This window comes from Polypterus senegalus, chromosome 1 (assembly GCF_016835505.1).
Source record: "Polypterus senegalus isolate Bchr_013 chromosome 1, ASM1683550v1, whole genome shotgun sequence".
Classification (NCBI taxonomy): Eukaryota; Metazoa; Chordata; class Cladistia; order Polypteriformes; family Polypteridae; genus Polypterus; species Polypterus senegalus.
The window spans coordinates 123,315,422-123,332,590 of record NC_053154.1 but is presented as its reverse complement, the minus strand read 5'-3'; the positions used below and the strand labels follow the sequence as shown (position 1 = coordinate 123,332,590).

The window sequence follows — 17,169 nt, the reverse complement described above, 5'->3', positions numbered from 1 at the left end:
TAGTAAGAGAGAGGGAAACAGGCCAAAATGGGGAAAGATGGGGGTGGAGGATTGCTTTTGCAACAGTATGATAAAGGGACCTCTCATGCCTTCAAAATGTTCCCAAGCCAATTTGCGAGAAAGAAGTGTTTGTCACATGTCAGCTGCAATCCATTCTTGTCCTATGGCACCTTTTCAGATACAGTCACCACCACTATTGAATATGTGCATTGGAAGAACACAGGCATACCTTCTGGAAATAATCAATTTTAGAATAATTTGCAAGTGTTGCATTATGCCCCGTGCATTGTGACTGTCCCTTCTGCTTGGTTTTGTGATTATTTCTGGTGGCAGCTGCCTCATTCATAACTCATCATATACATCATCAAGGGCTGTATGCTGTGTCAATATTTGCAAAGTGGCCTTCTGCATAAATGACTACATAAATTGGTAACGTTTTAGAAGGTGGATGCCTAAGTGCATCTGTTAATCAGTTTCTGGAACAAGACCTGAGTAAACACTTTATTTGATTATAATAAGACTGATCACCTTTCTGCTGGCGTAGCAGCCACTAGTGGACTCACCCAGACTGGCCAGGGCAATGGGTTGTCATTTTTTATAGCTTTTATAGGAGCTACCTATAGTGCTTCTATTAATCACTTACTGCTATGCACCAACACCTTGGCAAATGTTTCACTTGTGCTCCATTCAATAAGTAACTAATGAATTACGACAGCCTATTCTTCAAGCCCCAGTTTTAAAGTTTTACCAGATTTCAACGTTTTGCACTAATAAATGGTTTCTAAAACAAATGTGAACAAACTAAAAAATACATATGATTTCCGAATTGAATATTCAAATGTGTCCTTAGGAAGAACTTTCAGATAGAAACAGACACGTTTTGATGAAATGTAACATAATGCTGTCAATAACTCTGAAGTAAAAGCAGCCTTATCTAGGCCATCAAAGGGCCCGTTTATACACACACACCCAACCATTGGTCAAATTTACAATCATCAGTGACTTTAACACAGTTTTGGAAATGTGAGAGGGAAAACGAGAATACAAGCAAGCACATACATGAACAACGTGCACACTCTGCAAAGACAATACCCAGGACACAAGACCTGTGAAGCAGCAGTGCCAACCACTGTGCCACCCTTGGTGCAACATGCTATGATAAATATAAATTGCAGATTTCTTGAAGGTAAAGTCTTCACACTGGATGTCTAAAAATATGCTAATATAAATATCGCTGGAGGAGATGTTTTCAAGCAAACCAAACATTAATATGCACAGAGTTTTAGAAACAAAGCATTTTGTATAATGACTAAATGTTACTGTAAATTATGCAGATGTGTGATTTACAGCAATGGTGATTAAAAAATCCCCAAGTAATGCAATAAAGATAAGACTTAGTGATTCATGGTAATAGCGTTAATAAAAATAATTGCCAGAGGGCATACTTATTACAGTCATTGTCCACCAGTTGGCACTTCTTTGTGCCCTGCAAGCACAAGCCACATGCTGTTGTCAAAAGTTTGCGTTTGCAGTTCCACAAACATTAAAACAACCATTTTTTAATTATTTAAAAATATTTAGTGTTGATTAGAATGTCAGGGCATAAGCATAAAATGTGAAAACATCAGTCTGTAAACAAAGTGAGATATGGAAATATGATTTATGAAAGCAAGTCTTCATTACTTGCAGTAAAGAAAAATAATTCACATTGGCAATAACATGGTATTAATCTTTAAGTCTAGTCAGTATTGTCCTTCAGATTTAATATTCAAACTGATGTAGATGCTCTACTGTTTCTTTTCATATTGAAATGTTTAATCATGCAGATAACATGCAACATTGAGATATTCCCTGCAGATGGCAACATAAGATGTTTTAGCGACTAAGCATGATTGTTTGCTTCAGTGATTTCATTTTACCAATTTTCATCCTATACTGGTAATTTCTTATAGCAAAGGCAGAAACAGAAGTGCACATACTGTACAGTAAATGCCAAATACACAAATAGACTCACATGCCCATAGTTTACATGAATTGCATGTTTTAATTTATGCATTAAGATGTTTTTGATAAAAAATTTAATTGCACAATTGCAATAGCAGTAAAACAAAAAGAATTCTTTCAAAACTAATATGAGGTAGATGAGAATAAGGATGAAACAGATTGAAAAAACAGCAATGAAAATAATTTCCAGAACTAACAAGATAAAAATGACCACAGGCCAGCATTTCTTGCAATTGATTTTATCAAATGTTATAAAAAAGTCAGAAATACTTAAAAGGCATCCACAGAAATACATATAACCCAAGACATCTTGCAGATAATGGCTGTCTTTGCAGCAAATTGATTCTGAACTTACAGAGCAGTGTTTTAATTTGAAGTCATCTTCTATTTCATCTGCACTGTCATCATCTGAAACCTCTCCTTCTTCTGCATCGGCAGCGAGATATGAAGGCAGCCTCTTCCCCTGAATCAAAATGAAAAGTTAGATATTGGGTAAACTGTAGACAAAATTGTTCAACTTATAGGAAGTTCAGGACAAAATTCAGAAGCCATTTGGAAAGGGGGTATACGTAACTGATGGTACAGTAGAACAAGTGATAAAGGCATACAAAGAATTAAAATAGGTTATTAAATAACTTTTTTAATACCAAAACAGGACAAAATTAATCATTTTGTAAAACATTTACACAGATTATCTACTGCCAATTAAAGACTGTTTATGAGTTTCTAGTATACCCTTCCTGTTCTGTTGAGTTCTTTATTTAAAATATTATTGGCAGACAATAGGGTGTGTGTGTGCGTGTGTGTTTATAATCTCCTGTCTGACAATCAAGGTACAATTCTCCATCCATCTTTGAATCTATCTAATATACTTGCTTTACATTATCTGTCTGTCTGTCACTAACTTCTCCTCATCTATTTATCCATCCAAGAGTTAAATCCATCTGAACTAATATATATATATATATATTGTAAAACTAATGGAAATATACAAAAAATGTATATTTCCATGTTTAGGATCCTATAGTTGATACAGTATATGTTACCTAGAATATACCATCTAATTGAATGAGAAGAGCTCAGTATCTTTAGATTTCATGATAATGTCGCTACATGGCTGTCATCACTGCAGCTTCTTTCTTCTTCTTCATCTTTTCTCACTTCTATTCGGGGTCGATATGCTTTGTCAATTGTCTCCATACAGCTTGGTCCTGGCACCTCCTCCCCAGTCAGACTCTTTGCCTTCAGATTGTCATTTCTTCTTCTGGACTAACTTCTTTAGCCTGCCCTTGGCCTGGTAGCCCTCTCTCATTTCCAACAGGAGTCAGGCGAAGCCTAGCATGAAGCCTACAAGGTACACTCAAGCATTTTTCTGAAGCTGATTCCAAGGTTTTGGTTAAGTTTAACATCCAGATGCTCTTACAGCCACCAAACCTCTGTTTTTCTGGGCTTGGGTCTGGCACCAAGTTTGGCTGGGTTGTCCCCTAAATTGGCTGGATTATTTTCTCCCTGCACCATGTTCTTCAAATTATGAGAAGAACTAGAAAGTCATGAACAATGTTTGTCTTGTGCCACCAGTTAGTGCACTGTCCTAAAGTTCCACTCTCTCTAGAAGTACATGAATTCATATTATTGACATTTCACCATGATACTTTTTATGGAATATAATTCTGTTTGCTGCCATATGCTATATTATAATAGCTACACAATGCATAATTCTGAATCCAGACACTTTGAGAAAAAGAAACAAATCAAATATCTTACACTGCAAGTATCTAGTAGAAGGAAAATGTTAAGGCAGTGTAATAGTTGGTTTTAGGGTTACAAAGGTTGACACTGGACACAAACCAAAGATAACTGCAGGATGCTATCACTAAAACAGTCAATGTTTTATGTGCTGTTCTTAAATGAACATAAATTGGAGAACTTTATACCATGTGATTTACATGCAGCTTATTGCCTACTGCATGAGCATTATCAATACATTGGACACATAAAATAGGTGTGTTAATTCATTTACTCACATTGCACCAATGCTAGATGAATTTGTAACATATCTTTTTTTGACCACAATTAAATATCTTTATTACAGCTTGATTAATAATTGAGATTAATAAATTTGAAGCTCACCAGATAATCTAAACATTTACTTTTGGACCTAAAAAAAATGGGAGTCAATGTGAGTGTTTTTATTTTATTTTTTTAATGAGAATTATGGTACCATTTTATGATAGGGGCTACATAAGCATATTTGTTAGTCAGTTGCTGCTATGTAAGAAGGCCTTAACAAATGCTTTGTTTGTTCTTAATAAGGCTTACTGTGCACCATTGATAACACATTTGAAAAGGTACTACCTACAGTGCATCTACTAGTCACTTTGGGAATATAATATAAACGTAACAAAACAAAAGCTTTGTCTGTATTACAGAGCAATAAGTAACTAATAGATGCACTATACTCATAAAGCTCTAATTCTAAAGTGTTAGAAATGTTAAAAAAAAAAAGGGTGATAATCATGAACAAAATCGCTTCAGTAAGCAAGTTTCCTGCTTTACTTTGCACCAGATGCCAGTAAAAAGCCTGGCTATGGGACTAAATGAGCAGCTTTAATCATTAAGACATTAATGGGTTTGAATGCAGCTTGCAGTTCACGTTGGCAAACACTTCATGTCCCATGTCGATTTAAGTGCTCTAAAATATGTAGATTGCAATCATCAGGTAATTATTTTCTTCTCAGTCACACTGAGCAGGTTTTGTTTAAATGTGTTGCTGCCAGTTTCTTATCTTTTTAATGCCTTTCCAGTTTAATTCTTTTAAGAAATATCTGAATGTCTGTACTGCCTTGTTGTTTACAGCACAATAAGTAAATTGGAGGCACAGATTTTTAGCGCAATGACATGGTAGAAAGCTGTCAGGTTCTTGCTCAGATCAGGATTCACAACCAGAAGTAATTCTGAGGAAAGTGTACTCAAATGAACTCCAAGAAACAGATTATATACATACCTTGATAAGAATTTTGCCTTTTAAACTGTTGGGACTTGGAAGTTGTTTGGAGTCCCGGGCGAGTATGCCTTCCAGATCCAGCTTTTCCCCTAGAATTTCTTTCAGGTACTGTGCTATCTTTTTCTGCTGTGGAATGCTGCAGTGGTTCTCGATTGAAAGTATCACAGGGTACCTGCAATACAAGGTTGCACTGAGTGAGAATGTGATTTTCGTAACATGAAATATCCTATTCAATGCAGACACTGTGGCTATTTTAATGACTGGATTCCCATAGTTTGCATATATTACACTGCATGGACACTGTAGTACAAGTGATGGAAGTGAGTTTGGGATAGATGTCACTTAAGGAAAGTCATTCAAGGATTTGACCATACCATCATACTCAACTTTAGAGACCAAAATATAATATTATAAAAGAAGGACTATTTTTGTACTAATTATATAACTGTGTACACTTTTATTACTTATTTATTACTGTTCCTACCTAATTTAATTTGTATTTCTTTTTCTAACATTTCTTTGACTTCTTGCAAACCAGTTTAAGCTATATTCAGTGTATTAAACTGTGCTAGAGAAATACATGCTGATATTGCTTCATCACTACATTACCTCCCAAAAATATATAAAAAGAAATATTGGCAATATTACCATTCCTAAAAAAAAAATAATGAATAATGTAAGCAATGCATAGACAACCTTGTTATTTTTTTAAAAATCTACAGTGAATCCAGTGCTGTTTTGCAAAGACGATTAAGGAGAGAGACTTGGCTTGAATAAGAATGTCACTGTCAGTTTAGTTTCTTTAATGTAAAGCTCTATTTTTTATACTGTTCTTCACTATTTGTAGCAGTCCATGTTGTAAATATTTTGGGTATTTGTTTTGTTTAATTGTTATTTTTTTATTGATATTTTTGCCACCATTTTCTTTCTCATGGGTGCCACCATTTTGTGGTGCTCTTAGATAATAAGGCCATTTTGTGTATCTCCTTTGCTACGAACAGGAATTTGTGAACTGTCATGTCATCTTTGAGAAACTATTTAAGATGACACACTCCTCTTCTTGTTCTTTTGGCTGCTCCCGTTAGGGGTTGCCATAGCGGATCATCTTCTTCCATATCTTTCTGTCCTCTGCATCTTGCTCTGTTACACCCATCACCTGCATGTCCTCTCTCACCACATCCATAAACCTTTGCTGAGGCCTTCCTCTGTTGCTCTTCTCTGGCAGCTCAATCTTTAGCACCATTCTCCCAATATACCCAGTATCTCGTCTCTGCACATGTCCAAACCAACAAATCTTGCCTCGTTGACTGTCTCCCAACCGTCCAACTTGAGCTGACCCTCTAATGTACTCATTTCTAAATCCTATCCATCCTTGTCATACCCAGTGCAAATCTTAACATCTTTAACTCTGCCACCTCCAGCTCTGTCTCCTGCTTTCTGGTCAGTGCCACCATCTCCAACCCATATAACATAGTTGGTCTCATTACCGTCCTGCACTCTTTTGTTTCACTTCTCTTCCACAATCCCCATTACTCTGCACTGTTGATCCCAAGTATTTAAACTCATCCACTTTCGCCAGCTCAACTCCCTGCATCCTCACCATTCCACTGACCTCCCTCTCATTTACACACATGTATTCTGTCTTGTTCCTACTGACCTTCTATCCTCTCCTCTCTAGAGCATATCTCCACCTCTCCATGGTCTCCTCAACCTGCTCCCTACTATTGCTACAGATCACAATGTCATGAGCAAACATCATAGTCCATGGAGACTCCTGTCTAATCTCATCTGTCAACTTGTCAATCACCATTGCAAATAAGAAAGGGTTCAGAGCTGATCCCTGATGTAATTCCACCTCCAACTTGAATGCATCCATCACTCCTACCGCAGACCTCACCACTGTCACACTTCCTTTGTACGTATCCTGTATAACTCTTACATACTTCTCTGCCACTCCCGACTTCCTCATACAATACCACAGCTCCTCTCGAGGCACCAGGTCATATGCTTTCTCCAGGTCCACAAAGACACAATGCAACTCCTTCTAGCCTTCTGTAAACTTCTCCATCAACATCCTCAGAGCAAACATTGCATCTATGGTGTTCTTTCTTGGCATGAAACCATACTGAAGCTCAGTAATCATCATCTCACTTACCTTAACCTAGCTTTCACTACTCTTCCCCATAACTTCATGCTGTGGCTCATCAATTTTATTCCCCTGTAGTTACTGCAGTCCTGCACATGCCCCTTATTCTTAAATATCGACACCAGTACACTTCTTCTCCACTCCTCAGGCATCCTCTCACTTTCCAAGATTCCATTAAACAATCTGGTTAAAAACTCCACTGCCATCTCTCCTAGACACCTCCATGCTTCCACAGGTATGTCCTCAGGACCAACGGCCTTTCCATTTTTCATCCTCTTCATAGCTGTCCTTATTTCCTTGCTAATCTTTTGCACGTCCTGATTCACTATCTCCACATCATCCAACCTCTTCTTTCTCTCGTTCTCTTCATTCATCAGCCTCTCAAAGTACTCTTTCCATCTGCTCAACACACTCTTTTCGCTTGTGAGTACGTTTCCATCTTTATTCTTTATCACCCTAACCTGCTGCACATCTTTACCAGCTCGGTCCCTATGTCTAACCAATCGGTACAGGTCCTTTTCTCCCTCCTTAGTGTCCAACCTCTCATACAACTCATCACACGCCTTTTCTTTAGCCTTCACCACCCCTCTCTTCACCTTGTACCTTATCTCCTTGTACTCTTGTCTACTTTCTGTATCTCTCTGACTATCCCACTTCTTCTTTGCCATCCTCTTCATCTGTATACTCTCCTGTATTTCCTCATTCCACCACCAGGTTTCCTTTTCCTTCTTCCTCTTTCCAGATGTCACACCAAGCACCCTTCTTGCTGTCACCCTTACTACATATGCTGTAGTTTCCCAGCTGTCTGGTAACTCTTCACTGCCACCCAGTGCCTGTCTTACCTCTTCCCTAAATTCAACCTTGCAGTTTTCCTTTTTCAACTTCCACCATTTCATCCTTGGTTATGCCCTCAATCTCTTCATCTCTTGATCTCCAACATCATCCTACAGACCACCATCCTATGCTGCTTAATTACATTTACCCCTGCCACCACTTTGCAGTCTTCAATCTCCTTCAGATCAACTCTTCTGTATAGGATGTAATCTACCTTTGTGCATCATCCTCCACTCTTTTACATAACCCTATGTTCCTCCCTCTTCTTAAAATATGTATTCACCACAACCATGTCCATCCTTTTGGCAAAATCCACTATCCTTTGGCCTTCTTCATTCCTCTCCTTGACACCATACCTACCCATCACCTTCTCATCTCCACTGTTCCCTTCACCAACATACCCATTGAAATCCGCTCCAATCACCACTTTCTGTCCCTTGGGTACACTGTTCATCCAATTCATTCCAAAAATCTTCTTTCTCACCCATTGCACACCCAACTTGTGGTGCATATGCACTAACAACATTCAACATCACACCTCCAATTTCCAGCTTCATAATCATTACCTTGTCTGACACCCCTTTCACCTCCAAAACACTCTTGACATACTGTTCCTTCAGAATAACTTGTACCTCATTTCTCCTCCCATCCACACCATGATATAACAATTTGAATCCACCTCCAATCCACCTGGGCCTACTCCCCTTCCATTTAGTCTCTTGCACACACACAATATATCAACCTTCCTTTTCTCCATCATATCTGCTAACTCTCTTCCTTTACAAGTCATACTGCCGACATTCAAAGTTCCTACCCTCAGTTACACTCTCTTTACTTTCCTCCTGCCTCCGGACATACTCCTACTAAAGATTTTAGATTAATAGCAAATTTCTCAGAGGGGTAGTTTGTTTTAAAAAAGGGCTGTATGTCAATGACTTTCTTGCTACGACTTTTGATTTAAATTGTTGACTTAACGTTTTGTGATTTGGTTATTCAGTTTCCTTATTTCCTTGTCGTTGACAACAGCCTGCTTATAGATTTTTGAACTTGCTTCTCCCAATCCTACCAAATGCATTTTACTGCATGTAACTTCCACGCAGTACAAGTGTAATGTATCACTGGGTACCATTTTGGTTCTATACTATTTTAATTTTTTATTTACCACATTTATTTGCTGACTTACTTTATGTCTCTGCTTTCGTAAATTTCACATTGAGAAGTTATTTAGAGAACAGGACAGGCTTTTAAAAGTCTAAAACTGTTTTAATCCATCATCTAGTTTGCTGTCTATGCCAGTGGTATATACCATTAAAACTTTTCATATGTTCTCATTGTGGGTTTTTCTTTAGTACTCATGACAAAAATATAAGTTTCTATTATGGTTGTGTTTTTTGTGTCTGCCCATATGATATAGTGAAGTACTGTTATTGTTTTTCAAATGTGTTCCAGCTTTTCCATACATGGACCACAATATTTTCTCTACATCTGTATGTGTTTTCCTCCAATATCCAGAAGAATTGTCTGTTAGGTGGATCAGTGTTTCAAAACTTGCTTAGTGTAGGTGGAAGGTGGTGGCTCCCCACATTTAGGGATGGTTCACAATACGAATGTTGTTCTTCTTACAACATCATGCATGAATAAATCCTTTTTCCAAGTCATATGAATATTTTATATATCCCATTATAGGCAATTGCCAAACAGCTGTCAATCTGGGAGCTTTTCCAAATAAATGTAAACAAAAAATAGGTCTTTTAGAAGGTTACTCTAAAATGTATTTCCAGTGTAAATGCTGTCAGGGAATTTTTAGTACTATGTTTCAGTTATAAGGATGTGATTTCCATTAAATTATAATTTCAAATTTGGAAAAGTAGGATACTTTTATTAATTTTGCCAAAAATCAAAAAGCTAGGAACTTTCCAATTCTGTTACCTACTTAAGTCAGAAATGTGTAATCCAGGTTGCTTTGACATTTAAAGAGCTGTAGTTCAGCTCAAGGGGAACGAGCCTGATCTTGAGAAAAAGACACTATTATAGTCAAAAGTTCGATTACTTATTGATCCAACAGAATTCTGTGACTGAGTAGAAAGTTGTTTTTTACAATCTGAGCCTGTGAGGATGGTTCATGACGGGGCCCTGCTTATACAAAGAGAATCTGATTATGGAGCACAACATAAATTGCTTCAGAATGTGATCTAATGTATCAAATGAAATGCAGAAGGTAAACTATTTTCAGCAAAATAATCCAAATTAGACAAAGACATTCATTTGCTTCTGAAATTAGATTAGATAGATTAGATTAGATACAATGTATTTATCCTTAAGGGAAAATTAAAATTTTTCCAAAGCTCAAGAAAAGAAAAAAAGTGTATATAACTTTGTAAACAATAACATGCATGGCCTAGGGCAGTTAAGAGGTTCACTCAAATACCTAAGCACAAAAGTCATGATTGCAACCCATATATCACAAATATACTTGGCATATAACTGTCAAGTATAAATGGCACACAGGCCTGGAAGGTGTTAACTTAAAATATGAGTGACAGAAGAAATAAAACCCAATGCTAATATCAATAAGGTGTACTGACTACTACCTGGGTTACAGCCATTGTCAGGTGTTATTTCTTAAATGTAAAGAAATGGATCACATCTCTGGTTAAAGCGGACAACATAAACTTAATAGAAGTGTTTAAAGACAGAACTGGAAAGGTGTATTGCTAACAGGGAAGAAAAATATTAATGTCATGTAATAAACTCTAATATTGCAGGGTGTGTTTTCTCATCTGTCCAGCCATTTACTGACTTGGTTACAAATTTTAGGACTGCAAGGAGCATGGCGCCAGAACATCCATCAAGTTAGGGCTCAGCTGGTAAAAAGGCCTTAGCAAATGCAAGAAAAAAAATGCCGAATGACAGGAAAAGTCCACATTTTCAATAACAGTACAGCCCTTACCCTAGTTTGACACTGAGCATTATAAACCTATCCAATCAGATGTAAATAAAAAGCTTTGTAAAGAAAAATGTAGGTTTAGGACATGTTCAGAGCAGATATCTAATAGGTCACTTTTATACATTTTATACATTTTCATACATTTGATGTGTTACTGTGCCAAAAAATTAAAAAAAGGTAAAATAAAATAAGATAAAACGAATGGACATTCATATCAGGACCACAGTAGTGAAGTGAAAGGAAAAAGTTAACGAGAAGCAAGAGGCGCTGTTTTCTCGAAACCTAAAACAGCAGAAAAAAAATCTATATGATAATTTCAACAGATAATCAGGAAATGGCTAATATCGCTACTTCTAGTAGTGACCAGCAGTCCATAATACCAACATAAACATAAACTACGATGTGTAAGTCCACGACACCACAGCAGGAGATAAGATGCACCAAACAAAGCCACAGGTGAATGAAGGAATCTCACAGTCATTTATTTTTTATTTCATTTGGTGCTAATATGCACATTAACAATGCTCAGTTGCCTTTGAAAATGTTGCATTGACGTTCGTTAGCTATGCTATTAGACTAAAGCTAATTTCCCACAGACGTGATGTTGCACTCATCAATTTGTTTCATTCATTAAATTGCACAAAGGAACAAAAAAAGGAAGGTAAAGTAGACCCAATATAAAGCTTTGCATTTTTTATAAGTTCCTCATACCTGATTATTTACTGACATATATGACATTCATAATATCTCAGCATGTGTGTGTGCTTAGTAGAATAAGGGAGGTGAGGAGGGCCTTCTGAGTTTTGACTTTCGATGGCCTGCGGCCCATGTGGTTCTTAATTCAGCCTTGGTGAGAGGCTCAGGCCCATTGATACAACACTGAGTGCAAAGCAGGAAGCAATTATTTTCTTCTTTGCCTTTATTCCTTTGAAAAAAATCAATGATTCCTTTACGAGCTTACTCGACTTGAATAACCTGGAAAACTTTCTTAAAGCTAGTTTTTTTCAGAGCTGCTTTACTGAATAATATAAAATTGTAATTACTGGTACAGTCGCCTTCGCATTTCAGCTGACTCTCTTTATTATACTATCATATGAAACTATAAATTGATAAATTTCTGTGTCTGTTTTTACGTTTTGCCAATGGGAGCCACAACCTATCCTGATTGCAAGGCAGGAAAGAGTCCTAAATGAGAGGTCAGCCCATCATAAGGTATGTCCACTAACTCCTGGCAATGAATGGGCTGAAGTTTGACTTGTCTTTCTCTGGAGCTGTGAAGCAGAAGGGTTAACTAAAGGGCTACCATACCTTTACTTTAAAAGCCATCCATCCATCCATTTTCTAACCCGCTGAATCTGAATACAGGGTCACGGGGGTCTGCTGGAGCCAATTCCAGCCAACACAGGGCACAAGGCAGGAACCAATCCTGGGCAGGGTGCCAACCCACCATAAGACACACACAAACATACCAAGCACACACTTGGGCCAATTTAGAATCGCCAATCCACCTAACCTGCATGTCTTTGGATTGTGGGAGGAAACTGGAGCGCCCGGAGGAAACCCATGCAGACACGGGGAGAACATGCAAACTCCACGCAGGGAGGACCCAGGAAGCGAACCCGGGTCTCCTAACTGCGAGGCAGCAGCGCTACCACTGTGCCACCATGCCGCCCTACTTTAAAAGCTATATAAGACAATATAAATGCATTTCTGTAGGTTTTACCCAGCACTAAATTTTGCATTTATTATCGTCATGCCTGAAGTTGGTTTATTAGAGGTATCAAACTCAGATTCTGCAAGGATGCGGCAGTTGCAAATTTCATCCAGTGACTTTCTTAATTAGTAACAAATTACAGCTGTTAACTAAAACAGACTTCTTTTGCCTCCATTTTAATTAGCAGCAGTAATTGGTTTCTAGGTAAGGAAATGGCTGGAATGAAAACCTGTAGCCACTGCTGCCCTCTAGAATCACACCCAGTTCACATCATATTCACAAAAACTGGCAGCTGTATGAATGATTTAAACTAAAATTGAGATATCATTCGCATTTAATTTTGAAATGGATTTTAAAATGGTAAAGGAAATAATTGAGTTTGTATAATTAGTCCTGCCGATTGTGTATGTGTTTTGTTTGCATAACCATTTCTTCAGAGTATATCAGCTAACTGCAGAGCAACAATCACAATGAGAAATGCAGTCAACTTTCAGCATTAATAAAGACTACTTTATTAACAACTAAAATGTAAATCTCCCAGTTGTAAATAGCTGCCACATTTTTTTTAAAGTCTGTGCTCTTAATGAATGAATTTTTCTAGTTTATTATACTCTGAAAACAAATAATAAAAAAGAAGTATTATAAAGAGGACAGTCATCCTTGCATATATGAATCCCGATTAACCTATTATATTTTCAATACCATAAATATATATTGAAATGCATTTACTTCTTGACCCTGAGAAATAATATTCAAACATGAGGCAAAAAAAAGACTTCTTAAGTCTCAGACCTTACTCAAAAATAAAGGCTGCAGTCCTTGAGCAATGACTCTCTAGCCCAGTGAGGCCTTTCACACCTTTTCAGATACAGAAGGGAGACATATGATAGGGGATAGTCCCTTCATTATTCAGCTTAAATCATCTCTGCTCATTTATTACAAAATCTTTTCCTTTCACAACTCCATATTGACTGGTGCCACTTTTAAAACCATAAAAGCCTCAATTAATTTACCTACATCATCTATAATCTAAACTACCTGAGAAACCCATGATGTAAAACTACCATTCATGTAATGAATAAAATTATTTAGTTTGTATTTTAAGCATTGCCAGACTGAAGTTTCATCTCATTGTCCGCATGCCTGCACGCTAGGTTTACTGGCTATATTTAATTGAAAGTGTGTGTTTAGATGTGTGTGAGTGTGAATGTATATAGGAATGAACACAGGGGCATAATAAATTGAACAATTGAGAAAAGACCATTCAGTCCATCCAGCTTATTTAGTTAGCTAACAGCTAAGCTGTCCCAGAAGAGACAGCAAGACTTGATGCCCCATTCATTAGTTGCTGCTTCCTTGCAATGCCTGCCCTCTACCCTCTAGTAGGGAAAGCAGGCTTTAAAAATGGATCACTTTATAGGATCTTTGGAAGAAATTCATTCCTTTAATTATGTTACAACATTTGAAATGACAAACAGAGAAAGATTTCCTATCCAATAGCATATGTACCCACTCAAAAAAGAACAGTTTTATATAATCTGAGCATTAAATTATAATGATGCAATATAAAACAACTATCAGCTCACATGGTTTAGTTTTTAGACTGATGCTATACCATGGAATGTAATAGCCAAATAAGCATCCTGCATGCAAATTAATATCAATTAATAACTTCAGGATTTGCCTTAAATATTAAAGCATACAAAATACCAAAAGAACAATTATTTTATAGAAAAAGTATTGTAGAACAATGTTTACTATACAGTAAGTATTAGACCAGTAACAAAACATATAGTGTCAAATTGTCAGCCAACGTAATCAGCATTATTAGATTCTATGCCTATTGTAAAATCAATTTTATTTATTTTATGTAATTTTATTTTTTGTACAGCACTCTTCAATGAGTATAGGCTCACGGAGCTTACACTTATTTACAAATATAATGCACTAACAGTAAATAATTAAACTGTAGCTAAACACACAAATTAAATTAAATACAGAAAAGTTTTAGCTTCTCAACAACACAAGCCTAATTAAATCAAGTCATCACTTACTCATTTTTGACAAAGGCATATTTGTTAATGGTTTCAATCACATCTTTAAAAAGTATCTTGGAAGTGAGTGTGTATCCATGCTGAACCACAGGCTCATTGTCTGGCCCATCCCAGCAGTCAACTGAAATAAAAAAAGGGATTGTGTTTCATTTCAAATTGGGCAGTAATTCAAGCATGGTATTAAAAACAGCCCTGTGTGATGGAAAAAAAACCTTCTATTACCTTCCACACATCGGCAGCCTGCCTGAAGAACCCATGCATACATATCAGTCTTGGAGTTTGACAGCAGCTGGTCGCCCGTCAGATATGTGTTATGAGAAGAAGCAATAAAGTAGTTACACAGTGGCTGGTCCATGTCCTGGTTTATTTCATAGTGCAGAGGATTGAAGACGTCACAGTCAGGGCTGCGCATGAAATTTGTAAAGCCTAAAGGAAGGGGAATGGAGAGGGTAAAATTATAATCCTTCAATCATTTTCCAATAGCACAAAATCACAAGGACTACAGATTATCTTAGAAACAAGAGTGCAAGGGAGGAACATGTCCAAGATAGAACATCAGCATGGTGTGGAGACAGCTCATACTCACATTGGGCCAGTCTAAAGTTGCCATCTAAACTAACTTGCATGGCTTTGGGGTGAAGGAGAAAATTGGAGTACCAAGGGAAAACTCACACTGGGAAGAGGAGAACATACAAACGAAACAAAGAAAGACCCAGAGCTGGAAATGTCAACCCTGGAGTCTGCAGTGGTGAGGCAAGTAAGCACTTCACTACTGTGTCATCCAATAAGCATACAACATAAATCAATGTGCAAATAAACACAGTATAAAGAATAAACTCAAGCTGTTAGAATTGGCACCAGCTTATCATGACCATAAATAAGATCAGTAAGTCAGAAAATACATGCAAAATAGAAGCAGAAGAAAAGAGAATCCACCAAGTAAAACACAAACAATACAAATATGACAAACTTTTAAAGCATGGCTGCTTTTGCTTACTGAATATCTCATCCTCCATCTAGTGATTGTCTTTACCTTCTTATGTCACTTGTCATCTCTCTACTATCTGCTATTAGTTAAAAGATACACTAGCTACTGTACAATAGTTACAATTTGTTCAGTCTTGCTTTTATCCTCCATCCCAAAACTATAAGTGCTTAAAAGAGGTGTTTCAGTTCCTAACTACCACACCGTAGTGCATTTACAGTAGGAGCACTTTCAATATATCCACCCCTAACAAGAAGCAGAGCCTGGAGGGTTTGTACATCAATAATGACCAACAGCTCTCAAACAAAGAAGCTGTATGTTAGTTCTTTTAACATGATACTGAAACTATCTTTCAAGAAGAATGAAAATCTACAATGTTTTGGCTCCCCAATGACCATCCAAGTACTAAAATCTTAAAGCAAGAGTCAGCAAGTAAGCTTTTAAATAAACAAGTAATGCCCCCATTCCTACTAAGGTGTTAGTTCCCAACATTTTATACACAACATAACCTAACCTGACAGCATCGGACAAATGGCAAGAAGCAGCCCTCCCAGTGGCCTTACTAAGATGACATCCTAAGGGTGGCATCAGGGTATGCAGGGAGAGAAACTAAATGATCTGCAATGTAATTTGCATTCATTTTGCATTGGGTTGACAGACAGCTGTTGTGGGTGGGCACTGTTCAAGCTGCCAACCTGTAGCCACACCCCTTGACCTGGAGAGGTTGCCAATGCATCACAGAATCTCATTGTGGCCACACCTACTTTCAAACAGAGCCAGTTTTGAACAGCCAGTCCACTTAACACCTACATCTGAGGAATATGTTTGCTACGCACACATTGGGAAAATGTGCAAACTCCTCATAGACAATGGCGGACATGGGATTTGAACCCAAGAAGCTGGATCTTTGCAGCGATTATCATTGTGCCAACCTTGATTCAAAATATATGAAATGCCCTTCAAGTGCTCTGATATTGTCAAAAGGATGTTGGTGTATTTTAAATTAAACAGATGATCATCTATCCTATACCACTACTACACTCAATAATTGTGCACATTCAAACAATTCCTTCCGTCTTCAGAAATATTCTAAATAGGTTGCGTGTTTAGAGGTGGAAAGACAGAATATTGTTTTTGCCTTAACAAGATGGAATGAATAAAAAGAAGGAAAGATAGGTGTGATGCAGGACAAATATCAGACATGCAGAACAATTTCATTTGTAGTTACTCTTTCTTTACAATAAATAAAACAGATCTTATGCGAGCTTATGTTTATTAGTCATTTAGACACCCATGGATAAAAAATAAAATCAGTCATGCATACTCAGCCACATGCTTTCACAAAATAAATCAAGCATTAGAAATTGACTCTGAACCCAATTGCAATGTTTCATTATAGTTCGGAAAGCTAATCATGCAAGATGAGGTGAACTTGTAACCTAAAGACATCATAATCGTGCATTGGATAGATTACCAATTTC

The 17,169-nt window shown here is 37.2% G+C and overlaps 1 protein-coding gene across 6 annotated transcripts in view; it reads right to left on the bottom strand.

The window, feature by feature from the left end:
* Window positions 1–17,169, bottom strand: part of plch1 (phospholipase C, eta 1) — a 362,819-nt gene that overhangs the window by 78,366 nt on the left and 267,284 nt on the right. For all 6 annotated transcript variants that reach the window (XM_039757367.1, XM_039757373.1, XM_039757329.1 and 3 more), the window contains 4 exons: window positions 14,926–15,129; window positions 14,704–14,824; window positions 5,009–5,180; window positions 2,360–2,467 (listed from right to left, as the gene is read on the bottom strand). In XM_039757367.1, the coding sequence (XP_039613301.1) occupies window positions 2,360–2,467; window positions 5,009–5,180; window positions 14,704–14,824; window positions 14,926–15,129 (605 nt within the window). The remainder of the gene's footprint in view (window positions 1–2,359; window positions 2,468–5,008; window positions 5,181–14,703; window positions 14,825–14,925; window positions 15,130–17,169) is intronic.